The 26,182-nt window shown below is 36.5% G+C and overlaps 1 protein-coding gene across 10 annotated transcripts in view; it reads left to right on the forward strand.

The window, feature by feature from the left end:
* Positions 1 to 26,182, forward strand: part of apba2b (amyloid beta precursor protein binding family A member 2b) — a 246,004-nt gene that overhangs the window by 77,112 nt on the left and 142,710 nt on the right. For all 10 annotated transcript variants that reach the window (XR_015495742.1, XR_015495741.1, XM_087261277.1 and 7 more), the window contains exons 3-6: positions 5,433 to 6,674; positions 13,816 to 13,896; positions 16,905 to 16,944; positions 17,690 to 17,835. Coding sequence is in view for 8 of the 10 variants with exons in the window: in XM_087261277.1 (XP_087117403.1) it covers positions 5,475 to 6,674; positions 13,816 to 13,896; positions 16,905 to 16,944; positions 17,690 to 17,835 (1,467 nt within the window). In the remaining 2 variants the exon portion in view is untranslated. The remainder of the gene's footprint in view (positions 1 to 5,432; positions 6,675 to 13,815; positions 13,897 to 16,904; positions 16,945 to 17,689; positions 17,836 to 26,182) is intronic.

The following is a 26,182-nucleotide window of genomic DNA, read 5'->3' on the forward strand; positions in this document are numbered from 1 at the left end:
GATGGAAGGCGTAATTAAAACAGAATAAACAAAAAGGAAAGAACCAATAAAATCTCTCTGTGAACTGTTGTTGCAGGCATTTGATAGAGACAGCAGCATGGCATTGTGTGAGAGAGTGAATGAGTGAGCGAGTGAGTGAGTGAGTGAGTGAGTGAGTGAGTGAGTGAGTGAGTGAGTGAGTGAGTGAGTGAGTGAGTGAGCTAGTGAGTAAGAGAGAGAGAGTGTGTGTGTGAAACACAGCGAGAGAACAGTATATTTACACTGACACCGTTACATGTTTGGTGAGAGTTTCAAATTGTGCGTGTGATTATGTCGCTTCTGTACAGCCGCCGTTGTCATGATTTATCTCTGAACACTGACATCTAATTGCTTTTTTATGTTGGTTAAAATTTGTCTTGCCTACTCATACAAGCATCTCATAGAAAAACTCCAGCCATTCTTTCTGTCATGTTCGCAGCCTATTGAAAAGCAATTTAGGCATGTGAGATTCCTCCTAGCTTATTTTAAGGGTCCCATGGTGTCAAGATGTCTTAAAAATGGTGAGGAGACAACAAAGAGACGTGTATTTTTCAACAAAAGGAATTACATTCAAATTGATATCATGCTCTTCTTGCTGCACTGTATACTGATAGAGTGTGTGTGTGTGTGTGTGTGTGTGTGTGTGTGTGTGTGTGTGATAGTGGTGGCTTACAAGGACAGAAATTTGTATCATGACATGGGTGTGACCTAGTTTTTCTCTTATAAGTTGGTTTATGAGGTGTCATATTTCACAACACTTAAAAACTAAAATTGTTTTTTTTAATATATTAAAAACTTGTCACAGGATTCCTGTGAGGGTTGGGTATGATCATATCTAATACAGCCCCCCTGAATTATTCACCCCCTGTTTATTTTTTCCCTTCATTTCTGTTTATCGGAGAGAAGATTTTTTCAACACATTTCTAATCATAATAGTTTTAATAACTCATTTCTAATAACTGATTTATTTTATCTTTGCCATGATTACAGTAAATAACATTTGACTAGATATTTTTCAAGACACTTCTACACAGCTTAAAGTGACATTTAAAGGCTTAACTAGGTTAATTAGGTTAACTAAGCAGGTTAGGTTAATTAGGCAAATTATTGTATAATGATGGTTTGTTCTGTAGACTATCGAAAAAAGTTAGCTTAACGGGGCTAACAATATTGTCCTTAAAATGTTTTTATAAAAAAAAATTAAAACTGCTTTTATTCCAGCTGAAATAAAACAAATAAGACTTTCTCCTGAGGAAAAACATGTTATCAGAGACACTGTGAAAATTTCCTCGCTCTGTTAAACATAATTTGGGAAATATTTAAAAAAGAAAAAAAAAATTAAAGGGGGTTAATAATTTTGACTTTAACTGTATATGGAGAGCAGTGCTTCCCACACATAGACTTTACTTGGGTCGGCCGCTCAGGTATATTAACGGCCGCCCAAGTATATTTAGTGGCAAATAGTTTTTTTACTAATATTATCATCTTTTAACACTTTTTTTTGTATCCGCCCAATATAAACAAACATCCGGGAGTGATTAAGTACTGGAAAAATCTTCCCTCCTTTACCCGTTTCATACTGCTCGTTCTGTGCGCGCAAGAAGAACGGTCAACACTCACATGCTCTGCAGACCCATAGAGATCCGCACCTTTTTGTGTCTGGCCGGGGTTTCTAAATCTATTAAAATGTCCGGGACTTGTTTTTGCTTTGATTTTCTAAGCTGTTATCAGTTTTTTGTGCACATTCGCGAGAGCAAGAGAAACATTAAATAATTTATTCTTTAATCTAAACGACTCAGAAAAGCTCTACCTAACACCCGGAGTGGACGGAATTACATCTAAATTGGCTGGCTGCAGAATATTGGTACACCATTAGAAATGGGTAATCAACTCATTTGTCTACTCAACTAATCTACATGTTTTATGCTTGTAATTATTATAATTTTTTAGAGATATTGTCTGCTTTTATTAGTTTTTCCTGTCATTTATTTCTCGTTTGCTGTAAATTTTAATAATTTGATAATAAAAAAAAAACATTAAAAAAATTTACATCTAAAATGCTTTGACAAACTTTAACTTATTTGATATTTTAACCTATTGAAATATTTTATTAAATTATTTAAATTGACTGATTTAAAGTTTAGATAAAAATAAAAATAGTGTTAAAAATCTAAAGTGTGTTTCAGTCTGGCCACCACCGCAAGTATATTTCAAACCTGTGTATGTGTGTGTGTAGCAGTATAGCAGAGCGATATTCGGCACAGAATAACAGAATTCGTACAGCCTCCTCACGCTTCAGTATTACTCCACCCACATAGAGTTACAGCAGATCAATAAACTCATTATAGTTTGACAAATATTGCAGCTGTTGGACAACAACGTTCTTTTGAAGCTTTTTAGGTGAGGATGTAGTTGTTTAGACTGAAACTATGCATCTTATTTATAAGAATAGCGTCTAAAGATATTTTAGAAAAACATTTATATAAAAATTTTAATAATTTATAATTTCTGAGATACAGTGCCATCCATAAGATGAGGAGAGAGGCTGCATAATAAACCATTAGAGGCGAAAAACCCAATGTAATTTCAAATTACAGCTGATCAAATTATAAATAAGCTGGTAAGTGACTTTCTGAGTTAATCTCTCTTTTTTGTATGTCCATAGTAATTTTAGTGTATTGAGTATAAGATGGGACTTACATATCAGGAATTTATATATTTTGTGTTGGCCACTCTTTGTATAACCCAGAGTTACTTTTTGTGTGGCCATCTGTTTGTTTCTAATGAGTCTCCTGTTTTTGTTCCTGCAGACTAGTTCAGTTGAAAAAAAAAAAAAAAAGAAGAAATGCCTGCATGTGTTTAGCGTTTTTCCTTATTGCAAACACAACAGTAATCTGGTAAATTAATTATTTTGATCTCTCCCAATTACAACAGAGAAATACTAGGAATTTTTTTTAGACTGATGGCATTCCATCCCATTCAGCCTTATAATCGTGAAATGTGTGCCAAAATCACCTGTTTAGTCATTAGTTTAGACATTACGCAAGAGAATCATTTAAATACTAGCTCTAAAGTGACACTGGTGAATTAGTAATGACTTCTGCTTTTCTGACGTCAGCTGCATATGTGAATGAATGGTGGAAGAAAGTAGTTCATCATACTAAAGGGTTTTTAGACTCTCCATGTTGATTTTTTTTATTATATACACGACTATGCCGTCGAACTGTTGTATACAGTAAATGCAAAATCACATGAGTAGCAGCGTGATGTATACACAGCCATATCACACTGCTACTCGTGTGATATTGCTCATATATACATTATTTTGACGTGTATATATATATATATATATATATATATATATATATATATATATATATATATATATATATATATATATATATATCGTTAAAAAAGGGTAATGTTTACAATTGAAAACAAAAAACACTTATTATATATTTTTCTAGATTTAAATCAATTTTTTCTTTATTTGTAAGGATTTCAGCTTACAGAATCTGAAAGAAAAATACATTGTATTGGTCTTAATATTCAAATCGCCAGTTCGCTAATGACTTAATTAGCCTGCGTTTGATGCTGTAAAAGTCAGTGCTTAAAATGGTGTTCACATGTTCTCAGCTGGAGTGGTTCAATGATGGTGCTGGTGTACACGTGGAATGAACATCAGTCAAACTGAATGACTGAAATTGATCAGGTGCTGAGAGTAGCTGAGAAGAGATTGCGCCTCTACTCAGAGATCAATACACCCCAACAGCGCCTGAATTTGTGGATGTGTTACAGCTCAACTGTTGAGTGTTACACGTGAAGATCTGCGTGTGTTCTGTCTGACTGCTGTACAAATCTGAAGGCTTCAGTGGAAACATTACATTCTTGCTACTTGGATGATAACGACGCAGATGGTATAGCACAGCTCTTATAGCTAAGCTGTTCAGTGTTAAACTGTGATGAATCATGCATATACTCTACTCTTAAAGGTATTATAAAAGTCTCTTTACTTACCAAGGCTGAATTTACTTAATTATAAATACAGCAGAACTGTGGGATTGCTGTAAAAGAGTATCAGATTTTTCAGACTCTCCACTTCAGCAGCATTTACTGTACACACACCAGACTTCACACTTTTATTCATATCTACATTCCGAGGAGTTTTATATAGTGATACCTTTATACATACTTTAATGCCTGATTATATGCAATCTTTAATTCTTCACAAATGTGAAGATGTTGTTTTTTGTGTGTAGGCCATTCACAGTTTATTCTAAATCATTATTTAATGAAAAAAAAAACCTTTGACTCTACTACATCAAAAAATGAAAATTTTGTACTTGACTACCTAATTTTAGGCAAATTAGTGCATATTTACTTAAATAATTATTTGCACATAAAAAATGCAATTTTAAGAGTGTAATACACAAAATGTTTGCAATTCTTAACGTAATCTATCAAATTACTAAGTATTAGGAATGTCCGGATAAGGTTTTTATGCCCTTGAGTGATTTTGAGTATGTACCGATTGCGAAACCCGATCCGATACGTCTATAATACATTTAAAAAAAAAGAATAAAGAAGAACGAAGAAACAGATCCAGGATGTTCATCTTTTATTTGATTCACCTCATTGTAACATTCAACAACTCTGTTAACAAACAAAGCACTTCTGTGAGGTAGTTTGAACAATCAAGTAATAAATAACATACATTTTTCACTTTCACTTTATAGCAACAGTAAATATAAAACAAATCTAATATAAAAACAAATAGCGCCTTAACTTAAAATACCCTGCAGACAATCCCAAGTTTACATATTTCACAGTTTGCTATAGCAATGTTGTCATCATCAACTGTACCTCTAGAGCGCAGACATACAGTACTCGCGATTTTCGTTTCAAGCTGCTTCCGTGTTCTACTTTGCCGACATTTAACCAATAGCGTCTCTGCGACAAAGTGATGTCATGCTGCATGCTTTTCTTTCTATGTGAAGACAAGAAAGAGGTCTAACTCTGTGCCACTGCATAACTATTGATGTGTTACACTGTATATTCGAGTCCTTATCGGGAGGTAGCGTCCGATTCTGATAGAGTCTGAAACCCTGTAATCAGGCTCGATTTTCAATCACTTGAATGAATTTGGATATCCCTACTAAGTATGCTAATAAATACTCGTTTTTTAAACCCTGTTAACCTACAATGCCCTAAAGTAAAGTGATTTTTAAACACGTTTACCACATTTGTTTTAACTTACCATTGTAAACATCATGTTTTACCATGTAAATGTCTAGCTGTATGTGCGTCTTCCTAACTATCAGTGTTTCCTTCTCTTACTAAACTGACTGTTTTTATTGAGTATAAATTGTGAAAAATGCTGTCATACTTACTATACATCTGTCTTTGTTTGATAGGACTGAGGTTTCCAGTGATGATCGTCCTGTGAGTGCTTCTTAATGGCTCAGAGGAAGAGGCCAGGGATCAACAGCGGCATGGCCACAGAGCCTCATGCTCCAGCTCCACGCTCCTGTCCAGCCCCGTACCCTGACCCTGAGCACCCTGAGGAGGAGTATGAAGAGCACCATGACCCCGAGGTGACCCAACACTCTTACCACAACCAAGAAGAGGCAGATTTGACAGACAGCCGACCGACTACGCCCACAACTCCCGACCACGCCCACAGAGACTACCACAGCCACCCGGACAGTCTGGACGGAGACTCCAGCTCAGACTATGTCAATAACACATCAGATGAGGAAGAGGATGACTTTGATGAGGGGCTTCCAGAGGAGGATGAAGGTGTGACATATTATATACGCTATTGCCCAGAGGATGACAGCTATCTGGAGGGAATGGACTGCAACGATCCTGAATATGTACACCCTGATGGTCGCATGGAGCCACCTCCGGACACAGACGAGTGCCAGGAAGCAGTAGAGGAATGGGTGGAGGGAGAGGACGATGCACAGGGTGATGAAGATGATGATGATGAGGAGGATGATGATGACGATGATGATGGAGAGGTACGTTGCGAAGTACTCGAGCAGGACTCTGATCAGCAGCTTTATGATGGCAGACCTGAACCTGTCCTTGATCACCACCACCATCAACACTATACGGATCCCCATCAGGAGCAGCTTCCCCCTCCCATTGAAGATCAGGAGGTGAAGGATGTTGAGGGCAGTGAAAGGTACTGTCCCGATCAGGAGGAAGAACCACAGGTGGGACGAGATAGAGAAGGTTACGCAGGTGACTATTATGCCACGGAGGACAATGGGAACTCTGTGCGAGCTTCGCCATACCGAGGACATAAAGGGACGGAGGGGGAGACGGGAGAGGAGGCGGAGGAAGATATTGATCAGATAGTGGCAGAGATTAAGATGAGCATGAGTATGGGCAGTCTCAGCAGCGGCACTGATCAGAGTCCAGAGGAACTGGCACCTGATCCAGCACCGAGCGGGTACCAGCCCGAGACACGCTCTAAACCTGAACCCGCTCCTGCCCCATACCCTCAGCCTCACCGTCATGATGGTAGACCCAAATCCCTGAATATCCCCCCTGCCAGGCACAATCCTGAGCTCCAGAGGAACTTTAAGGTACGACCACATACGCCAGAGGATAGGCAGAGATGGACGCAGGACCAAGTGAGAGAGCAGGTGAGTCGGTGCATCTGTAGAACCTGGAGCTATATGCTTATTTAGTGGAACAGTTTTGGAACGTGAATGGAACAATTACTGGAACAAATTTCCACTTTATTTTACAGTACGTTAATTTATGTGTAGTTATCTTTACTTCTTGTTCAAGCTACTTATTTTTAGTGATCTGAATCAACACAACTCTTTAGTTTTCTTAAACTTACATTTGTAAAATCAATTAAGTTAACTTGAACAATTTGGGTTGGGACAATTTGAAGAAACCCAGCATTTTTTTTACAGTGTACTGGTACCTAAGGTAACTACAGTACATGGTTTGAGTTCAAGGTGAGGAGCAAGATTTGGGATAGTACCAACACTCTAAAAATATCCATAAAGTCAAAATGTTCTGTATTTTGTGATTTAATGGCTGCGTTTGAAACCGCCTACTACTCAGTAGGTACTGCATTTGAATTCAGATGTAATACTCGGCCGTTAGAAAAGTACGCTCTATACAGTATGAATGTGAGCAGTATAAATCACTGGGCATCATGGGATTGTGCGTGGCCTGCACACTTCAGAATCTCACCGGAAGTAGTACGTCATCCGGGTACTTCTTGCATACTGATTTTCGAATTCTATGAATTCGGACATACTACTCAGCTAGCAAACTATTTTTATCGTACTATATAGTATGGAAGTATGCGACTTTGGACGTAGCCAATGTATTTTTTCTATATATTTATGCTTTTCAATTGCATTATTGGACCTTGATCTTTCTTGCAACAACTTTTATTGACATTTTAAAAATATTTTTTAAACAATATATTTAAATTAATTCTCTAGAAATTATTTATTATTCAATGTGTTGTTTAAAATTACCAAAATGATAAAAAATTTTACAGTAGAATATTTATTATCAAAAAGTATAGATTAACCTCCCATAATGCAATTTGTTCTGTAAATATGAAAAAAATCTCACAAAAAAACATACAAAAATAGTTTTTTATTAAAATTTGGACCCTTTTATTAAATTGATATTTTTCATATATTTCCCCATTTCTGCAATAACAATGAAAAGTTTATAGAGTTACACGTTATTTTAAGGAGTCCTTGTTACATTGTAACTTAATTTACAGTGATCAGCATAATTGAGTACACCCCATTTTGAAAATTATTTTTCTCCATTTCTCAGTAAATATAGGCAATGTATCTTGGTGCATTTGAACAAAACATATTTATTAAACAGATATATTTATTAAAATAATATTTTAGAAATTGAAAGATAATACAATTAAATTCAAGCAAAATATTGAAAAAAATTACAACCTACAAAATTTCAACTAAATTTAGCTTTTTTGGTTTGTTTCTCTTGTTTTCTACCAGTTTTTTAAATTTTAATTTATTATTTTTCTATAACATAAATTTGGGTGTACTAGTTTTTGGACCGTTATCGTAAGTTATTTTCTTATATAACCTCCAGATTTGGCTTCAGTACTGACTAGTTCATTGTATATGCACAAATATAATATTGTAGAGCTTCCTATTAAAAAATGAACTTTTTGCATTTTTGTGATGGGGTGTTCTTATATATGCTGAGCACGGTAACTACTTAGTAATAACATTTAATTACATGTACTTGTTAGGTGGTTAAGGTTAGAATGCAGGTTAGGTTTAGGGTTAGTTACATACTTGAGTATACCATACACAGTATGTGCATGCCATCCTGGATTGTAGAATGAAGTGCAGTTGTTTAGTAAAAAGCTGAATAAGTCAGCCTAGTAAATATGAAATAAAATCAATAAGATCATCTGAATATTTAATACATTTTCAAACACTTTATGTAAAATGAAATTCTGTAGAAGAATATGGAATGGCGATCTGTGATTTAAATACCTTACTTTGCAAAGATTTAAAATTTGGTATGCAAAATAACTGACAAGAGGTCATTGAATAATTAGAGAATAATGCATGTTCAATGTGAAACAAGATCAATTATTCAACTTACACTATGTTTGCAACACATAAAGACGTTGTTCTTTTTTCAAGATTCAGATGTTTAAAAACATTTTCAGCTGTTTCATTTAAAATCTTATACAAAGCCTTCATGGCTAATTCCAAAGCACCATTTAAGAGCTAGTAACAGGAGCTTCAGCCACTAATGCAGGTATTAATGCAGTGATTATGAGAGTGAGAGAAGTTAAGCATGTGTGAATGACATCTTTCTGTGCATCTTTTAACAGTGTTTGGCAGTAGCGCCTCTAATAGTGAAACTAAGTTAAAGTTAAAGAAAAAAGACTTGAACCATTGACAGCAGACTAATACAGTCATTAGAGAGATAGAGAGAGAGAGCCAGAGAGACAGAGAGAGATAGAGAGAGATAGAGGGAGGGAGGAAGGGAGAGAGAGAGACAGAGAGAGAGAGAGAGAGAGAGAGAGATTGGGATCTCTCTCTCTCTCTCTCTCACACACAGACACACACACACACACACTGAAATCTAAGAGAGAGAGAGAGAGACTTTTTTTTTGTCTTTTTTTTGTGTGCATGTGTCTGATTTGATGTTTGGCTGTTGTATTGTTTGCATGATGTAAATTACTTTGAAACAGCAGAAATCAAATGAATCTTTAATGTGGTCTAGATCTGCCTGGAACTATTTTCTCTGCATTTATAAAAAAATAATTGCACACCTTATCATGTACATAGCCCAGTTATGTAATCAGTCATTCAACAGCTCCATAGATTGGTTATTTAAAGTAATCCCGCACACTTGTGCACTGCAATGTTTTCAGCTCATGATCTTTATCAGCCAAACACCCTCTCAAGAGTTCTCACTTACTGTAGATTTGCTTAGCGTTTATTGCACATTTGGTATGCTGTCCTGGGAGAGAACCCTGAGCTCGGAGATACTTGAGCCCAAGGCTCCCGCCTGTTCAATAAGCATATAAGGTTATCCGAGATCAGGCAGGTCTCGAGAGCTCCCCCTTAGAACAGGGAGCGAAAGGAGGAGATGGGGTGGAAGGGGTTATTCTTCCAAAACGAAGATAGAGCAGTAGGGAGAAAATGATCCATTTATATTAAGCTTGGATCACTCTGATTTGATTATTACTGATTACAGAGGAGAACCCAGTCATGCCTAACCATATCACGTGCTCCTCTCGAAATTAGTTTGTGAAACTGCACTTAATGTTAACGCAAATATTGATGTTTCTTTATTTTTTAAATTTTATCAAAAAGGTATGATTTTATTAAAAAAGTGCTTTCTGCTTATGACACTTTAGCGACAGCTGGTGTAAAACAACACATCTGCATTGTAAAACTTGCTCCAATTTGTTAGCAAAAGGGTTGTAAATGTTGAACATCAAGACATTCTGATCATCAATGTTAAAATCAGTTGTCATTATTTTGGTGAAAGTCATGATTAAAAAAAGCAGCATTTATATGAAATAATAAATTTTTGTCACTTTTATTGTCACATCATTGTAAAACAAATATATACAGAAAATAATCAGATAAAAGCAATAGTGAAAACACAACTTGAAAAAGAAACTTCCTTTTAAGTAGTTAAGCAGTCAGGAATATTAATTTAATATTGGATGTTGTTTATTTTAATGCAATAATATATATTCCCAAAGGGCTCTCCAAAATATGCATATTCATAATTGCAGTTACATATTAATGTGAATGTCAACAGCCCTCATTTATATGCAAGTGGCATTTGAGTAAGCGAGACTAGTGCTTATTTATAACCAAGACTGAGCCTAAAAATTCTGACAGCCGAGAAGGGTGTAATGATATACTATTTCATGCTATTAAGAGCTGATGCTGCTTAAAATGTGATGTTCGGAGATTTTAGGAGACTTTAGAGAGTTTAGAATTTCCCTCTTTAATGTGGTGGAAATATTTGATATATACAATTATTAGCCCCTGTGTGTTTTTCCCCAAATTTTTGTTTAAAAGAGAGAATAGTTTTTTTTTCAACGCGTTTCTAAATTTAATAGTGTTAATAACAAACTTTTAATACATTTTTAAGACACTTCTATACAGCTTAAAGTGACATTTAAAGGCATATCTAGGTTAATTAGGTTCACTAGGCCTGTTGGGGTAATTAGGCAAGTTATTGTATAATGGTTTGTTCTCTAGACTATCGAAAAAATATATAGCTTAAAGGAGTTAATAATTTTGTCCTTAAAATGGTGTTTAATAAATTAATAACTGCTTTTATTCTAGCCAAAATAAAACAAATAAGACTTTCTTCAGAAGAAAAAATATTATCAGACACACTGTAAAAATTTTCTTAAACATCATTTGGTAAATAATAAAAGAAAAAAAAAACTCAAAGGGGGCTAATAATTCTGACTTCAACTGTATATATATATAATTGTGGGGATGGTTACAAAGATAGTTTTAGAGAATACACTGTTACTTGCTCATTTAAAGGGGATGGTATCTCAGTTTGAGCGGCAAGTTGAAAAGGATGAAAGAAAATAAACTGGCGGAAATGGGAGCTGTCGCATTGTAACCTAGACATGAAGGGAACCCTGATCAAAAGCAATTTTTGAAATCCCCAAATATGAATTTCATTACTCATGATTTGAGCAGCCGTTTGTTAATGCTCAGGAATAAACAAATTTCCACCCAGCAAGAATACATTACCTTGAGAAGCTTTTTAGATTCCAAACCATTATGCTCGCTCAGGTACATTGTGTGGATGTTTTTTATTCTGTCTCTCTCTCTCTCTTTCTTCTGTATAACCAGCAACCGAAAAATGAAACCTGGTTCATTGTTAGAAACCTCTAAAGTCTAAAGTCACTAAGCAAGTAATCAGAAGACAAACAAACTGATATCCATCCATTATGCATAATAATAGATTTCCTGACAATCTGAGGAGGTGCTGACTTTCTAATTTAAGTTTAAACAATTCTAATTGTGTCTGAAAAATGATGTTTTCCTTGGAAAATGCCTTACTTTGCATTTTTCAAAAGCAGAATAGGAAATTAAATCAGTCCAAGGGGGAATTAGGTGAAGGGGTGAGATTTAGTCTGATTGCCTCAGTGGTCCAGTGAAGTTCTATTACCCTCCTGCTTCTTTATTGCCTCTGGGCAATGAGGAGATTACATTTTATCCTGTCAGGCAACAAATGAATTTCATCAAGTAATAATGTCCTTATGTGGAGTAGACGGAATGTTCATTTGAGATGTTAACTCCCCTGAAGATAGACAAAGAGGAAAAGTGTCTTTTATAGCAATGTGCATTTTCAGTTAAGCACAACATCCATGCAGTGTTTGCTTTGTGGTCATTGCTTGTACAAATGGTTTACTTAAGCCTTTTGGGTTTTAATATTCATCAAATTGTTAAAAAGTTCTTTTATTAATTACTTTCCCTCATGTTTCAGTCCCCTGAGATTTTTGTTTATCTTCTGATCACAAATTAAGATATTTTCAATGAAATCTGAGAGCTTTTTCATCCTCTTTGTCAACACATTGAGTGGGTCACGACAGTGGTTCAACTGTAATAATACAAAGCTTGTAAGTAGAACATTATTGAAATAGCACCTTTAATAGACAAGAAGTGACAAAGTGCTTTATTAAAAAACTGAACATTAAAATAAAACTTAAATAAAAACATTGATCAAAACACATTAAAATCCTAGTACAAATACAACCAAAAATTTTACTACCAGCCAACCATATTGTCAATTAAACGCTTGTGCAAATGATGTGTCTATGTGTTTTTTAAAAAGTTCAGATCTTAATGTTGGAGGACACATTTGAACACGTATGTGCTGTAAAAACAACTTTGTTCATCTATGTCATTCATGCCAGGTCATGGTGCGCGTTTACAGGCCATGGAATGCTTGCATTTTACGCTGCTGACTCTAATGGCAATTCATCGTACGGCCCATTGTAAATCAGTGACGTGCGGTGAGGTTTGTGGCTTGTAAGGCACGACTTTTTCAAGGTCATATGCACCTAATATATTTGCCAACTACTGATTGTGTTTCATATCAGCATTCTTTCTATACACAAGGCAGGTATATATTGGACCAAGGAAGAATGTAAAATGTACAGCGATTCAATGTGCCCACAAAAAAACACCAAGGTGGATGCTAAAGACATCAATAACAAGTGACACATCATAACGGTGGATGCTCTCTCTCTCTCTCAGTCACAAACACACAGAATTTGCACACTGGTCTTGCCTTTACTTGTAAATTAAGCCTTGAAATGACTTGAATTATTTTGAAACGATCATGTTATCTTCTGTCCCATCTTTTAAAGCAAGCCATTTAGGTCCCACATTGGTCGTCCATTATTTATTCACGTTTTGACTAAAAGTCCAATTTTTGAGAAATTTTTGAGCTGAGATATTACCGTTACATCCATGATATTTGCAGTCAGTCTGGGCAAAACGTAAAATAACAGACTCCTATTGAACTTTACTGTGTAGAAGAAGAGTAACCACTGAATAAGCTCACATGTGCTCGAAGCTGCCTCACCTCGCTTCCTACACTGTAGTTAAAAAGGAAATATGCAAAATACAGTAATTTTGATCATTAAAAGGATTAAAATCATTTGAATCAAACAGAAATTGCAAATATAGCACAGATCAGTGGACAATTATAAAAAATACTTTTTTTATCATTAGTATGCATCTCATGATGGCAGGTGAGGATGATCCTGCCTCTCCTGACCAAATGTCCCTGTTGTAAACGCGCACCATGGCCTGTCATAGACAATTAGTCAAAGGCTGATTTTTACAATTTAATTGTTCCACAAAACTTGTCCTTAGAGCTTCATACGATTGCAGTCGATCCACTAAAGTCACGTGGAATGATTTGACAGTATTTTTGATTCCTTTTCTGGACTTGAACATCTTCGAAATTTTGTTGTCTATGGAGGATGAGAGAGCTCTTGGATTTCATCTTAATGATCTGAATTTGTGTTTTTTTAACATTTCTGTTAAGTTGTGTATCCTAATGTCAAAGATAGACAAAGATCTCAGAAGATTGAACAATATGAGTGTGAGTAACTAATCACAGAATTTTAATTTTGGCCGAAATAACCCTTTGATAAAAATCAGTGAGTGACCAACAACCTACAATCCATCTTTTGGGTAAAAATCACACACATTTTTACTTATTTCTCTTGATTTAAATTCTTTCTAGATGTCTAATAGTGCAGAACAGCCAAGGAAGCAGCAGCGCTCTGATCTCAATGGACCACTAGAGAACAACAATGTCACTGAGGTGAGCCTGTAATCATCCAACACATTAACCAATCAATATGTGACAGTACGCACCCCACATAATCACCACATATTTCCATCAGAGCTATTCTAGCCGATGCCAGTCTCTAGTCTTACTTGTTTTTTTTTTCCTCTTGCTTTCAGAGACCATTTGTTTTTTGTTCAGCATAGCTCGCCACCATCCTCCCCCATGTTTTGATATAGTAAAATAATTGGCTCTGCCCTGTCTTGCCCTGGTTCTACTGTATTTACATAGACAGAGTGAAGTTCAACCTTGAGCTGCCTATTCTACTGCTTTTCCACATTTTTTATGCATGAATGTAACCTCCATAAGAGCCTCGCACCCTGAATGCAAGAGCTATAAAACATGAGACATCATCTGGGCAGTTACTCAAATCCACCAAATGGATGTTTTATAGCGCTATCAAGCATTTCGCCAAGGTCATTTTTAGATCATTCTTAACACAGGCCTTTTTTGTATTAAAACCGCCTTATGAATGTTTCACATGTAGGAGGAAGCAAGACGGCTAAATTAGATTTTGAATTAGGGTCATAAGTGTTATGAATATTCATTGTTAAACCCTACTTTAATGTCTGAGCGGTTCACTGTAATGATTGTCAAGTTTTTTTTTTCTTTCTTTCTTGTAAATGTCATTTTGCTCAATAAGTCAAAACATACTGCTTATAATAATCCACTTGTGTTTGCACAAATATCTTGCATTGGGATGCAAGTGTTGCCTTATGTCATGTAAAGCAGCTTTCAGTCTTGCTTTACTTCCTCAGAACACATTTAATTACTTTGGCTGAGGGAACTTTTGAGTCCTTAGATTGCATTTAATGAAGACCTCTTGAAGCATAACCTCCATTTGGATGGCTCTGTAGTAAAATGATGGCTATTATTCTGTCTGATGCCGTGTCTGTGTCCTACAGTTCTGGGCACAGTCTTGCAGAGAGCCACTTCACAGTGACTGACAGGATTGTGTATTGTGATACAATGAGCCAGATCCAGAGTCATTTGGATGGTTTCCATCTGAGTTTTGGGTTATTTATATATTTAAAAAGGAAAAAAAAAATTAATTTAGTAAAATTATATACCATTGGCTCATTTCCTGAGTCTGTTTGGCAACGTTTTTGGAATAACATTATTACATTTAATTACACAAAAACACACAAGCATTCTCAAAATACCAGCCAAATTCACAAAACAATAGAATAAATTGTAATAATAACAAGAAGTTAATAATCAAATGGATTTCCCAATCAGGGTTTTTTTTTTGCCCTTGAGTTCGAGTCATTTGATTTTGAGCATCTACCGATACCAAAACTTGATCCGATACTTATATAATACAAAAATAAAAGAATAAAAAAGAGTGAAGAAACAGATCCAGGATGTTCCGTAGTTTTTATTTAATTCACCTTGTTGTAACATTCAACAAATCTGTTAACAAACAGAGCACTTCTGTGAGGTAGTTTGAACAATCAAGTAATAAATAACAGAAATTCTTCCCTTTGGACTTTAATGTAAAAGTAAATGTTAAACAAAATCGAATATTAAAAAAGAAATGATCAGGGGTCACCATCTTATCCAGCACATGTTCTATGCAGTGGATGCACTTTTAGCCTCAACCCAGCACTGGGAAACACCCATACACTCTCACATTCACACACATATATTACGACCAATTTAGCTTTTTCGATTCACCTATAGTGCATGTCTTTGGACTGTGGGGGAAACTGGAGCACCCGGAGAAAACCCACGCCAATAAAGAGAGATCATGTAAACTCCACACAGATACCCCAATTGACCACTAACCACTGACCCACCATACCGCCCCCTTACTATTTATGTCATATAAAAAAAGTATGTATTATGCTGCTTTAAATTCAAGCATTCGCCTAATTAAATCAGTTTATTATGTTAGAAATACCTCAGGCTGTTTGATTGTATATCTTCACTCACAGCTGATCAAACTCAAGTTCAAAAGTCTTACATTTTTATTTATAGGGCACCTATTTGACTTTTTTTTACAAGATGTAAGATAAGCCTTTGGTGTCTCCAGAATGTGTCTGTAATGTTTCAGCTCAAAAGACCCATCCGATCATTTATCATAGCCTCCAGAGTCTGCCCATTTTGGTGTCTTAGTATAGTGTAGCTGTTTAGTGTAGCCTGTGGCTTTAAATCTAAATGAGCCACTTTTTTCCGCCCACCGTTCTCACATGCGTGTCTGCTTCTAATCATGCGTTACATTAGATATACAGCACAGTGACAGAGACAGAATCGAATGAAGCTGAAATACAGCTCATTAGTCAAAAATACCAAGCAAGTTTATTTCATGTATTTGTGATGGAGTTTATTCAAGCCTTTCTGAAATGATGAGTCACACGCAAATGCTGTTTGCAGTACACACACATACACATATTAGCGTAGTGATTATATCGGTTAAGAATTAGATAGCGATTTTACTGTCTTTATTACAAACTCTAATGTTTTAAAAATATTTCTGACTTTTAAAACTTCATAGAGAATCACAGAGAGTTGGAACATTATTTAATCCCAGTTTATTTGCAAAAACAAGTTCTGTGGACATGTGCAAACATGTAATTATAAAAACATGTCGCCTGTCAATCAATTTGATGGGCAGGGAAATCTACACTCGGACGTCACATTGCAGTGGGCCCCAAAATCACTGAGATTTGGATCCTATTTTAACATCAGGAAGTTTAAAGAAAGAGACTTGTTGGGTTTGTTTTACTCCAGTATGACCGTGGACACACTATACCTACAAACAGTTCCGTCCAAACAGCTTACACAAGTAGATTTTCATCTTAGGTGCCCTTTGATACACATTTATCTAATTTAATGTATTTGCTTTATAGTATTATTCTAAAATCTAATGATCATGTTTTATTCTGAATTGTAAAAGGTGAATATTTTATAAGTATTCTGTATGTTGTGAACATGTTTCATCATCTTTTATACATCAAACACTCTGCTTCTCTCTTTCTCAGCCAACAAAGAAGACGGCCTCGTTTCCCAGCTTTGTGGATGGTAAGCGAGAACCTCCTGTCTTTTGTTTTCTGCATTTGATAATCTGCCCTCAGAAGTCCAAATCAAATCAAAAACAAATCAAAATCGCCAAACCATCTTGGAGCAGGAGATTAGAGAGTTTTGCTGAAGAAAGAATTATGTCTCAAAGGATTTACATGGTGAAATGCCTGCAGAATTTGTAAGTCTGTTTTAATGGGTTGCAGTGGTGAGATGATAATTAGTGGAGTCTTGTTTGCTAATATAAGGGCACATTAGTGAAGAAAAACTCACAGACTGCAGCAGGAAACAGAAGAGAGTTCTGGAAAAGCAGGACAATCGATGGACCACCAGCTTATTTTTGGTTTATGGTAGCCTGAGATGTATTGTTGTTGCCATGCCTTTTTGGGAACAAATTCTGGTTTACGCAAAAAGGATAGATTTCTGTCACACTTAGATTTAGAATGATGGCATAAGGGATTCCTTGGAGGGTTTTATGACGTCCACATTTCCATTTCGCACAAGCAGAATAATCCCAAGCAACACACCCTGCTTTTTCTCATACTCCAGCTTTTCAGTGTCCACAGTATAATTTTATCAGGATTGGACTGAGGACACACATTTATACACTCCACATCTCCATGCAACTTTTCAGCCTGATAAGCTCACGCTCATATACCTTATCTGTCACTGTGAGGTGGTCCATAGAGGAGGTGGCAACACAACAAATAGCTTTAATAATGAATTCTTGATGCTTTCCCTCTAACAGTGCCGGGCCCCTGTGAGCCCGAGGACCTCATTGATGGGATTATCTTTGCCGCCAACTACCTCGGCTCCACTCAGCTCCTGTCGGAGAGAAATCCATCCAAAAACATCCGGATGATGCAGGCCCAGGAGGCAGTGAGCAGGGTCAAGGTACGAAACCCAAGGACCTCAATATTTCCATTTGATTTCAGTGTGGAGTTCAAGCGACAACATTTGGATGAAGCGGATGCAGATTTCTCTGTGGAAAATTAGATGAGAGGAGATTTGTTTGTTTACACCCCAGGACTTGTTGACTAATCAGTAGTTATAGGATTATTTTCCCCGGTGTAGGAGTGTAATCCCTCTCCCTCTCAATTGGTTAATGTAGAAAGCACTCCTGCTGCCATGTTACATGGAAAATTTAAAGAGAATTATTGTTTTAAGAGAGCATGTGGTGCAGTCAAAGTACTTTTTTCCCCAAAACGCTTTGGATACTGACCCTCTCCGCAGCAGTTTATGGGTAGACAGAAACAAAATCAGCTCTGTAAACATGCTAATATGTTTATGGCCTTTCTTTTTCTTGCATTAGCGGTAGGGGTAGGGGTGTGTAATGAGCATTATCCACAATAATATTGCTTTAACAATGCACAAAGTAATATAAATCACACACTTGCTTTGCAAAAACAAAAACACATCACAGTGATGTAGCTTATTAGGTAGGGGTTATGGTTTGTAAATACTTGTTAAATGCATTCACAGCCTTAAAACTATGTTACTGAACTCTAATACATGAGTAATAACATACTTTCAATTAACCCTTTCACCCTTAATAATAGAATATTGTCAAAAAAAATAAAAAAATGTTTAGCATTTAACACATTACACTTTTTTCAATAGGTTATTGAAAAAAATCATTTGAAATTAAAAAACACAAATCATTATACTCTATTCAGGATGTGCCACCCCTCGACAGGTAAAAGCTGATATTGTCTCTCTTGGCTGTTGCCTTGGTCCTGAGAGATTGAGATGCACTGGCCAGTATTTGCATATGTACATGACCAACCAATGGTGCCATGCAACAATGCAAGACCTAGACATAAATGTGAAATTAAAGCACACAACTGAAATTGCATTAATAAAGACTGTAGAAAGCAAAAGCTGAATCCCATTTTTAGGAGATGCAGAAATGCATTTTCAGTCCAACTCCCAAAAAGTGGACTTGTTTGGGAAAAAGATGATGTATGGTCACCCTATATTGAAATGCAATGGGTTTTATGCACACAGACTTTTAGTTTCAGTCAGCCAACCCCAGGGCTTCCGATTAATTGTCATCCCATACAAAATCATTGCGTTTGTCTGATTTCTTTAAAAAAAAAAAACAGCGATCTTCACTGCCTGGCTGGGATGCAATATAAAGTGGGTGTCAGACCAAACAAGAAGCGATGCATTATATATATTTTTTTCCGTGCCATGTCTTTAAAATATGGAAATTAATTTTATCCCAGTATTTTTAATGGAATTTTTGCACTAGCCTGCTGCTAATGACAGCGCCTGCGTTTAAACGGTCTTTCATCTCTTTTTACGCATTAACAACCAAATGGATGCTTCAGTCTATTTTACTGATTGGATTTTAATCACATTACAACATCGATGCTGAAAAAAGGAACCTTATAAAATTGAAAATAGCCATATAAAGCTTTCATATTCATATTTTCTAGCTCTGCATATTGTCTATTAGGAATGACAATGTAAGCAGAAATTTTGTGTGTCTATTAACAAATTGAGCAATTTCTATTACTAGATCATGTAATCTTTTCTTTTTGAATTACTCATTTGATTGCAAAAACAGCATTCCTGCAGAACCAGTGTCATATATGACAACAATGAACATAAGGCTACAAAATGAAACTGTGAATACTTCAAATATATTAAATACACTACAGAATAATTGTTTGGAAACCTAAAAAAAATAACTAATAAGAATTGAACATGTACACATAAAGGCTACATAAAGTGCTTGTTTGTATACATGAATAGACATTACAGACTATATGAAATTGTACAAAGCAGTGCATTGTGCAAATATTGTGAGATTATGTTTAAATTGATAGTGATTGGGTGTGAAGAGTGCAAGTGGTCTATTGGGTTACTCTGAATTGCATGTTTAATTATAGAATAGGAATCAAATTCCTCTGATGAACCTATATGTTACCCACACCTATAAAATTTGCTGTTAATTATTGGCCATGATTGGCACTCTCTTGCACTGGTGCAGGAGTTAAAAGATGTGCTGTCAGTCCTTGATGCGTTGTTTCATGCCTTTCAGCAATACTAAAGCACTGGCAAACCACACATGCATTGTGGGAAGCTGCTGTCCTAACCAAAATATGCTGTGCACGACATGTCTCAATCAGTTTCAGGCTGCCTGGCTCCACTCATGCTTGATAAACTTCAATTTAGCCTTTTTCGGCACAGAAGCAATTCTAGAGTGCATCTGAATATAAGAAATGGAAACATGCTATAGAGCCGTTCATTCTGAATGCATCAGGAATATGCAACTTTTTTCTAAGTATGATTCTTTATTTACAGCAGTCTCTGAAGTATAAAATTACTGCTGTCTGGTCATGTGGATGATGGATGGTGCTTTGATCAGATAGGTATACTTGGTTCAAAATGATTCTCACATTTATATGGCATGGTACTTATGTGGCATTTACTACTGTAGAGAATTCCATTACCATGCACATGTTCACCAAAGTAGTACCATGATACAGTACATTTTTTTTACATTGGTGATGAACAGTTTTGTATTTCTATCTGCACAAAGCAGTGTCTTTTATTCCCAGCTTGCATTGCTCCCTGTTCTAGGAATAGGCCCTTGCTTCATTGCCGTCCTCCTGGTCAACAGCTGGCAGTTAATTTTACATGAGATGCTCACAGTGGCCCACTAAGCTGCTCCACATTTAGAAACACATGCAGTATACCTGTGGCAAGGACAAGCTCACAAATATTTCCATAAGACGTTGTGCATCACCTTTATACTTTGTAAAGTTTGCTAAAGTGGTTGCTTTATGCATCTTTTTTTCCTCTCAGGCCATCATAGTATACATTTGGAGAAAAATAAATGTTTTCTTATGTTTTATGAAAAATTAATGCACTTTGCAAATGAACCAAAAGCATTTAATATATTTAACATAACCATTTTTTAAGCCAGTGTCAGGTATGACAACTTATACAGTTGGTTAAATACAAAATATAATTTGATCCCAAAATATACATTTATTTTATTATTTTTCCTTTGGCTTAGTCTTTATTTCAGAGGTGGCCACAGTGGAATGAACCACCAACTATTCCAGCATTTGTTTGTTTTAAGCAGTGAGGCCCTTCCAGGTGCAACCCAGTATTAGGAAACACCCATACACACTCATTCACACACACACTCATACACTACAGACAATTTAGTAGTGTATGGGTCGAGTCCACCTTTGTTGAGTCCAAGTCAAGACCAAGTCCTTAACCAGTCGAATCCAAGTCTAAGTTTGAGACGTTAACATCCGATTCCAAGTCGAATCCGGCCAAATTCGGTCTAGTACAGAAAGTCCTAGAATTCATTCATTAATTTTCCTTCAGTTTAGTCTTTTATTTATCAGGGATTTCCACAGCAGAATGAACCGACAACTAGTCCAGCATGTGTTTTACGCAGCGGATGCCCTTCCACCCAAAACACAATACTGGGAAACACCCATACACACTTATTCACACACACATATTTTCCGAGTCCAAAATCTTCAATTCCGAGTCAAGTGCGAGTACAAGCACACCCGAGTCCGATTAAAATTGGGCTTGAGTCCAAGTTTGAGTACTCCAACTCCACAATTTAATTTATTCAATTTACTTATAGTGCATCTCTTTGGAGTGTGGAGGAAACCAGAGCACCCAGAGGAAACCTATGCAAACACGTGAAGAACATGCAAACTCCACACAGAAATGCTAACTGACTCAGCCGTGACTCAAACCAGCGACCTTCTTGCTGTGAAGCGACAGTGCTAACCACTGAGCCATCGTGCTGATATCCCAAAATATAGTTAACACTAATATTATAAAGTGTGGTTACAATAAAAAAGCTTTTTCTTTCACATGTTCTTTCAAAAATCATTTGAATATGCTAACATCAAATTTTACATGCATCCTTGAAGAATAAACATATACTTTTCTCCTTCTCTCTTGCTATGTATTAATAAATGAAAATATAATAAAGAAAATAATAGAATTCATTGTACATGTACCTGTATGAGAATTGAGTCTCTGATCTCAATAGACCATCATTATTATAATTAGTTATAATAAGTATTGCATGTATATCTACATAGAGCATAACTGAATTTTGAGTATTGCGGAACACTTTGTAGGGGTCTTGTGAGTCAGATTGCAGCTTCAGCATCCAATTCCGTGTTCCCAGACCACCTTCTGTTCCCTCTACAGAAAGCCAGTCTGTCATTTCTCTCGCCTGCCACCATTAAAAGTCATTCTGAATGAAAGCATGGCAGCCCTCTCTCTCCCCCTCTCTCTGTCTCCCTCTCCTCTCTATCCCTGCTATTATTATGTTTCCAGATTCTTAAAAGTTGAGATGAGCTGCACAATCCTCCCTCCTCTCTCTGTTTCCGTCTTTTTTCTCCTTCTTCTTCCTTTCCGTATCTCGCTCTCGCACACATAACTCTGGCATTCATGCGCTCACACATCTGCTCTTCCTCTCTGCAGATGATAATGTGTCTGTCCACAGCTGAGTGAGCAGTATGTCAGCGCAGAGCCTGAGGACACTGTTTACTCTCTGCTCTTCTAAAGCACTGATTTTCAACCAGGTGTACACAAACCCAGAAGGGAAGAAATGGCGCACTCATAGAAAATTGAATAGGAGAAGTTCTGGTGCTCAATATGGTGTCTATAGGATCCTTTTTTATTAATGTGAACTCATTAGCTGGGCCGGTATAAAATACCTAAGGGTAATATGCATTTTGTTAGCACAGAAAAAGCTTCCTGCTGCTAATTAGTCAGTAATCATATTTATTTGAGATAAAACCATTTTACAGAACACGAAACATTCCATAATGGTTTCAATCAAGCACAGATTGTTAAGATTAATGTACTTTATTTTACATGGAAACATACAGTATACCTTTTATTATGCGTTTTTTTTTTTTTTGGTTTTCATTAATGTGGACAGCTTAAATTAATTTAACTTAATGAAATAGTTAAACAAGAAATCAAGAGTCATATAATGATTTGGTTTAATTTAATGACTATTTTAATATTTTTTAATAGTCTATATGACTTTAGTTCACTAAATTTGTTTAAAATACATTATTACATTCATTCATTCATTCATTTTCAACTGCTTTTCCGAGGCCGGGTCGCGGGGGCAGCAGTCTTAGGAGAGAACCCCAGACTTTCCTCTCCCCAGACACTTCCTCCAGCTCCTCCTGGGGGATCCCGAGGTGTTTCCAGGCCAGCCAAGAGACATACAGTAGTCCCTCCAGCGTGTCTTGGGTCTTTCCCGAGGCCTCCTGCCAGTTGAACAAGCCTGGAACACCTCCCTGAGGAGGCCTCCAGGAGGCATTCGAAATAGATGCCCGAGCCACCGAAGCTGACTTCTCTCGATGTGGAGGAGCAGCGGCTCCACTCCGAGCTTCTCTTGGGTGACAGTGCTCCTCACCCTATCTATAGGTGTGCGCCCTGCCACCCTGCGAAGCAAACTCATTCCGGCCGTTTGTATTCGAGATCTTGTGCCAAAAGCTCATGACCATAGGTGACAGCAGGAACGTAAATTAACCGATAAATCGAGAGCTTTGCCTTTTGTCTCAGCTCCTTTTTCACCACAATGGACAGATACATCAACCGCATTATTGCTACCACTGCACTAATCCACCTGTCAATCCCATGTTCCCTTACTCGAGAACAAAACCCCGAGTTACTTGAACTCCCCCACCTGGGGTAAGGACTTTCCTCCAACCTGGAGATTATTACATTCAGTAAAGAAAAATGGCCATGACTCACAACAGTTCTATTGTGGCTGTATTGATCTTTTTCTTCAATGAGGACGTACGATCATTTTTCTAATTGATTTAGAACTTCTGATTTAGTTGCCTATGGGAGAAATGACAGAAATGACTAGGAATAATAAACAGCAGAAAAAAGTCAAACTACTTACTTTACAAACAAGTGTGTTCATGTCTACAAATAAAAAGTAGAATAATATAATTATAAAATATCAGTTTGCAGCATCGAGCTGTTTAACGAGTCATTTTTGACATCTAAAAATCAATAGAAGTGAATGAGACTGGAAGTCTCGTGCCAAAAAAAATCCAATGGCTGCACCCACTCGTACATAAAGAATAAGATCAATACAGTATGTACATTTTGCATTGCCAAAACTGAGCAAAAACACAATATAAAAGTGTCTAAACTATAACAGAATTTTACCAAGCTGTTTTACAGAATCATTGCTACATTTGTACTTCATGACAGAAACAACCCTTGTGGGATATTATTACATGCTTTTTATTGGTTAACTATTATCATTTAAGGGTGTCACGGTGGCGCAGTGGGTAGCATGATCACCTCACAGCAAGAAGGTCACTGGTTCGAGCCCCGGCTGAGTCAGTTGGCATTTCTATATGGAGTTTGCATGTTCTCCTTGTGTTGGCGTGGGTTCCTCTAGGTGCTCTGGTTTCCCCCACAGTCCAAGGACACGCGGTACTGAAGAATTAAAAACTTAAATTGGCTGTGGTATGTGTGTAAATGCAGAGAGTGTATGGGAGTTTCCCAGTGTTGGGTTGTGGGTGGATGTGCATCCACTCCGTAAAACATATGCTGGATAAGTTGGCGGTTTATTCCGCTGTGGCAACCCCTGATTAATAAAGGGACTAAGCTGAAAAGAAAATGAATGAATTGTCATTTAAACCATACTTAACATTTCAGCACCAGCATCCTGAGTTTTTGAAATATATGCAATATTATAATATATAGCTTTATTCTATAGGCCTCATCACTCACAGCATCATGCTAATCACCAATCAACTGTAATTCTTAAGATGATATGCTCACAGTTTCCAAAGTGAAAAGGGTATATCATTCAGTCATTCATTTTCTTTTCGGCTTAGTCCCTTCACTAATCTGGGGTCGCCACAGCGGAATGAACCGCCAACTTATCCAGCACAGGTTTTATGCAGCGGATGCCCTTCCAGCTGCAACCAATCACTGGGAAAAGGGAGTTTCACGTAAAAGCTTGTTTGTCTCTATATGTTCTTCAAGTTAAACTGTGTAAGGATGGTTCTTATACTTTTTTCTATTTCTGCTGAGAATTTTGGAAAAAATCTTCAGATTTATGCAAAATAATTTTGGAAGTATCGTAACTAAAAACTATTATATAAACTTAGCATATAAAATTAAAATGAATAACTTTCACATACACAATTAGATCCACTTAACTGGTAAACAAACCAAGTCTCTTATATAATAGATGTACTAAAAGACAGAAAATATTACTTCACATATAGTATTGTGAATAAAACATATGAACATTTTCATTTTTATCAACAATTAACTGAATTAAAACTGAATAAATATAAATTTACTCACATTTACACAAGTAAATAAATCAATCATAGGCGGAAATCGGTGGAAATCTGCAGATTTCTGTGTACGCAGATTCCTTGTTGAAGGAACTATAGGCTAACTATAGGCAAATTCACACTGTTGTGTGAAACAAACCTGCTTTAATCCAATGAACAAGGTGAGAGGTAAACATATGTATGTCACCAGAAGCAGATGTTGTGTTACACATCTACTTGGCACTCAGGTAAATAATTATACACAAAGGTCAGATTTACTAACAGCATGTCCAAGTGCAAACCTTCTTTTGCCAATAAAAAAGTAGTTTCAGGATTTACTAAAAGGGGGAAAAATGCAAGAAAAGGTGGGGACATCTAGCTATTTTTGCAGCTGACCTTTTTGCATATGCAAGTTTAGCAGTTTCCCTGTCAGGTGCACAATTTATGGGAGGGCAGAATTCAAATGAACCGTGCAATGTCATTTATTATGTGGTAGGCAACTTGCTGGTATTTGCAACATTATTTAACAACGTCTTAACCCAATTTTGCATGCGACTGCTGTAGTTGCTTGAGAACAATTATGCAAAGATTTTTCAACATCCTTTTTTTATTAATTTGGGATGCAAGAAGAGTATGTTAACACAGCAAACTGCATCTATCACCAAGCCACATTATTTTATATTTGCACTGCTCTATGTAGATAGTATTGGTCATTATGGAAAGCACCGGCTGTCACTTTAATTCACGCTTTATCAGTAAATCATCAGCTCTTTCATGGGATTGCTGTTATGCTAGTTTTCCCTGTGGACTAAAATACTGACACTCATTTTACAACTACCCTAGAGTTAAACAGTTGAGTGTTGCCATATTTTAATCAATCGATCTCTCTTGGTCTGCTGGGAGCACTTTTA

The sequence above is a fragment of the Danio rerio genome, chromosome 7 (genome assembly GCF_052040795.2).
Source record: "Danio rerio strain M-AB ecotype USA chromosome 7, GRCz13ab, whole genome shotgun sequence".
NCBI classification, from domain to species: domain Eukaryota; kingdom Metazoa; phylum Chordata; class Actinopteri; order Cypriniformes; family Danionidae; genus Danio; species Danio rerio.